This window comes from Vespa mandarinia, chromosome 14 (assembly GCF_050613455.1).
Source record: "Vespa mandarinia isolate Hongniang chromosome 14, ASM5061345v1, whole genome shotgun sequence".
Lineage (NCBI taxonomy): Eukaryota > Metazoa > Arthropoda > Insecta > Hymenoptera > Vespidae > Vespa > Vespa mandarinia.
The window spans coordinates 2,860,001-2,865,000 of record NC_140823.1 but is presented as its reverse complement, the minus strand read 5'-3'; the positions used below and the strand labels follow the sequence as shown (position 1 = coordinate 2,865,000).

Genomic DNA, 5,000 nt, shown 5'->3' with positions numbered 1-5,000 from the left:
GCTGTGATTGTATTGCAACATCCTTACGTCAGGTAATCATATTACTTTTAATATTATTCGATTAATGCTAATGGTATAATAATTATAAAAGATCGATAAGATAAAGACAAGTTTTTATATTCTTTTTTTTTTTTTTTTGTTATATATACATATAACATTATATAGGGTGCTAAAACAATTACTACTTTTGAAATCTTACCCGAACCACCCGGTAGAAGGGGTGCGGATAATCCTTGGCCTCAATTCCCTCGAGTGTTTAAAGTAGATTATGGTCATGAAGAAGTGGCCTTGAAATTTGGTCGTGATCCTCGTCGATTTAGTACTGGCAGCAAGGTAAACAAAATCTACAATTTAAATTTATTACATTATATACACATATACATATACACACAGAGAGATAGAGAGAGAGAGAGAGTGACATATATATATTTGTATAATTTAAAATGAATTAAATTTTGACAATCAGGAATTCTTGAGTGATGGTAATGGACATGTGAGTGGTATCAAGACTATAACTATAGAATGGACAAAGAATTCTGCCGGTGGATGGAAACCAAATGAAGTTCCTGGAACTGAGAAGGTCAGATAGATAAGATAATTAATAAAAAATTATCAAAAGTCAATCACTCTCCCCTCCCACTTTTTTTTTTTTTTTTTTTTTTTTTTTTTTTTTTTTTTTTTTAAATATATATATATATATTAATCAATTATTTTATTTTTGCAGATATATAAATGTGATTTAGTTTTACTTGCTATGGGATTCTTGGGCCCAGAGAAATATATTGCCGACGAGTTGCAAACGAAAATGGATGCACGTGGAAATTATGAAACTCCAATGGGCAAATACAAAACCAGTTTGCCTGGAATCTATGCAGCTGGAGGTAATCGAGCTTTTCTTTCTTTCTTTCTTTTTTTTTTTTTTTTTTTTTTTTTTTTACATGAATAAATAAATATAATGTATGTATATATATATATATATATATATATACATATATGAGCTCTTGATTCTCAAAATGGAGGACATCCATTTTGTGGGAAAAAAAAAATAGTTAAAGCTAATTCTTACTAGAAATTAATATAAAATTTGTTTTTATTCATTTAAAAAAGAAAAAAATGGACGCCCTACTTTCAAAATTAACGGCTCCATATATATATATATATATACATATACAACATGCAATAATTTTCTACAAAATATAAATAATTTGGATAATTAGATTGTCGACGAGGACAATCATTGGTTGTTTGGGCAATAACTGAAGGAAGACAAGCCGCAAGAGAAATAGATGTTGATTTAATGGGATCAACCGGTCTACCTGGAGCTGGAGGTGTAATAACTGGCGTTGTTGCATAAAAGAGGTAGATGGAAAGAAATTAGAAAAAAAAAGAAAAGAAAGAAAGAAAGAAAGAAAGAGAAAGAAAGAAAGAAAGAAAGAAGGAAAGAAAGAAATTCTCGATCGAATCATATCGAAAGCCATCGTCGAACGATAAATGGAAATCGTTTCGTGGTGTTATCCATCTGTCACAAGTGGGATGGAAACACAAGTTGGCTTTTTCTTCAAGTATTTTAGCATAGCTAAGGAAGAAAGCTGATGTATAAAAAGAGAGAGAGAGAGAGAGAGAGAGAGAGAGAGAGAGAGAGAGAGAGAGAGAGAGAGAGAGAGAGAGAGAGAGAGAGATTGAGAGAAAGAGAGAAAGAGAGAGAGAGAGAGGGAGAGAGAGAGAGAGAGAGAAAGAGAGAGGGAGAAAGAGAGAGGGAGAGGGAGAGAGAGAGAGAGAGAGAGAGAGAGAGAGAGAGAGAGAGAGAGAGAGAGAGTGAATATATCATCAGAGATATAGCAGAGAGATATTTAAGTTAAAAATAATAATCGGTAGCAGCAAGTTCTATACGAAAGTATTGATGAAAGGAGGTTAATAATATTTATCATCACATCCTTCTTCAAATCTGAAGAAGAATGATTTTGTCCTCTTTTTATTAAAAATTATTAATTTTTGTTTTGTTTTGTTTTGTTTTGATATATCTTCATTTCATGGAATATCTTTCTATTGAAAGATAATTAATTATTATTGTCATTGGCGACGCGTCATGGTTGTCGTCATTATTATTATTATTATCATCGTCAAAGACCTATGATGCAGAATGAATATAATATATGGAGATGATATATTGATATATTATGTTATATCGAGGTAATTAAATAATTCGATTGTCCCTAGATAAGAGACAGTAAAAGGATTGAATTATGTTTACAGCAGGATTATGAAAAGACAATAGAGAGAGAGAGAGAGAGAAAGAGAGAGAGAGAGAGAGAGTGATGGCACGTACGTGTTTTTGAAACTGACTATGTTTCTTAATCACTATTGATAATGAGATTAAAGTGTCATTAATAAATTTATTATTTCTGACTGAAATAATCTCATTTATAGAAAAACGTATGTACATTCTTTGTCACATTATATGATATCTATATGTATATATATACATATACATATATGTATATATATATATATATATGTATATCATGGGATTTCAAAAAAAAGTCGAAGGCGTATATCTTTTATCTTTCGTGATTAACAACTTCGATTGAATGATATTAGGTGTTAGTATAAAAAGTAAAAGAAGAAAAAAAAAAAAAAAAGGAAAAAAAAAAGAAAAAAAAAAGAAAAAAAAGTAATGTAGGAGTACATACGTAAGGATTCATATATAATCTCCGGTTGCAGTACGATGATCATTAATCTATTTAATAAAACTTTCTCTGCTGATGATCAATCTGTGCTGGTTGTTGTTTTATTGGGAAGGGGGGGTAGTATTATGTTTTATATTGTTACAATATTTCTCGTATATATTAAACAAATGTGATTAGCAATTAATTATTGATTAGAAAAAGAGAGAGAGAGGAGAGAGGACAGAAAATCTAGTGATATACATATATATAGTAGCAGGCAGCAGCAGCAACAGCAGAGTAGTAAACAAGTATTTCTTGAGCCTACTTTTGTCTATAATAGAATTTTTTCTTGTTTTTTGTTTTAATAGTGAATAAAAATCGGCTAGCTTGAAAAAAAAAGAAGAAAAAAAGAAATAAAAAATACAGGATAGGCTACAAGATTTTTTTTCTAAGTAATTTTAAAATTCAATTCAATCGCTCTTGAGACTCTTTTTTTTCTTTTTTTTTTTTTCTTTTTTTTAAGGCTAACGTTTTATCAGATTATAAAACTTTTACAAGCCTTACCACAGAGAAATTGACAGTCTTTCAATTACGAGCTTATAAAAACGAAAGCTCCTCGAAAAAAAGAGTGATTGATTTTTAAGGATACCTAGAAGTTTTTGGCACAGCCTATATATATATATATATATATATATAAACGAACATGTACCGTTAATGATAATAATGATAAAAATAATAATATCATCATCATTATCATCATCGATGATTAATTTCAAATAAATAGATAATTCGATTGACGATCGATTTGTAATAGTAGTAATCATTTTGAAAAGAAAAAGAAAAAGAGAAGAGAAAAAAAGAAAAAAAAAGAATAAGTCACAAAAAATAGGAAATGTTATGCACTTTTCTTTAATTCGAAAGTATTCAAGGTTGTGTGTCGTCTCTCGTATATTTTACGACAGGTATCTCGTAGAGTATGGCTTTGTTATATATGAACCATCCCGGTATTATAAGTGTATGATTTGTTTTTACGCATACATTATATTTTATTTTATTTTTTTATTTTATTTTATTTTATTTTATTTTATTTTATTTTTTTTTTGTTTTCTTTATATTTTTTTTTTTTTTTTTTTTAATAATTCTTTTTTTATAATTTTTAAGAATTTCAACAAACTATACATTATAGGCTATGATTAAGTGATCGAATGAATTAAGTGTGATAACAAAGTAGATAATTTATTTGCGCAAATGTATTTTCATTGCATTTGTGTATTATACGCACGAGGCATATATATATATATATATATATATATATATATATTTATATATATATAAATATATATATAAATTTAACAGTGTTTTAAGTGAATCATTAATTAATTTTTACGTTCATTCGCATTGTTATTGTACATTTCGATAAGTACAGATATATCCCTTAGATAACGTGACACAAGTAAACAGATATGACCATGCTCCATTATTCAAAAGTTCATATTTAATTTTTATTATTTTTATTATTATTATTATTATTATTATTATTATTATTATTATTATTATTATAAAATATTTTAAAAATATTTTTATTAAATTTAAAGTTGTTTTATATGGATGATACAGAAGTAACTTATGATTGAATTATTGTAATAAAAATGATGACGCGTTTAATATAAAAAATTTCTTGTTGAATGTTTACGTTTATATATATATATATATATATATATATATATATACATTTTTTTTTTTTAATTTCTTTTTAATTATTACATTATGTTATTTTTTCTTTTTTGTACATACGTTAATTTTTTTAATATGATCGAAGAGCAACTCGGGTGGACTGGTCATAACTGGATTATAACATGTGTCATGTTTCGAGACAATAAAAAATATATTTCTGCGTCATAGAGAAACGGTAGTTATTCAATAGAAGTTCGAAGGTGAAGGGTTTGCCTAGTCTGTTTTTATATAAACGAGATTGTCACTGCGAAGTATTAATAAAAGGTCGGTAGAAGTATCGCTTCAATGATATAATAATTAAAAATTAAAAAGATAAATTAACGATCTGAATAATACGAAAATAGATATACATATAATATACATATTATATATACGTGAATATATAAGAACGTACATATATATTGAGAGAAAAATTGTATGAAAATATTTTTTCTTGCAATTTGGTATTTATCATATTTATAATTATTTTATGGAAAAAAGGAAAAAAAAACTAACAAACAAATAGTAAGAATAATTGCAGAGAGAGAGAGAGAGAGAGAGAGTGAGAGAGAGAGAGAGAGAGAGAGAGAAAGAGAAAGAGAGATATTGTTATCTTAAATT

General features: G+C 27.3%; 1 protein-coding gene across 3 annotated transcripts in view; it reads left to right on the top strand.

The window, feature by feature from the left end:
- The window catches only part of LOC118440243 (uncharacterized), a 29,821-nt gene extending 25,601 nt beyond the window's left edge, over positions 1–4,220 (top strand). For all 3 annotated transcript variants that reach the window (XM_085661165.1, XM_035862994.2, XM_035862997.2), the window contains 5 exons: positions 1–32; positions 166–333; positions 467–580; positions 725–881; positions 1,218–4,220. The exon at positions 1–32 is cut by the window's left edge and continues 214 nt beyond it. In XM_085661165.1, coding sequence (XP_085517291.1) covers positions 1–32; positions 166–333; positions 467–580; positions 725–881; positions 1,218–1,354 — 608 coding nt within the window. In that variant the 3' untranslated portion in view covers positions 1,355–4,220. The remainder of the gene's footprint in view (positions 33–165; positions 334–466; positions 581–724; positions 882–1,217) is intronic.
- The last annotated feature ends 780 nt before the right edge of the window (positions 4,221–5,000 follow it).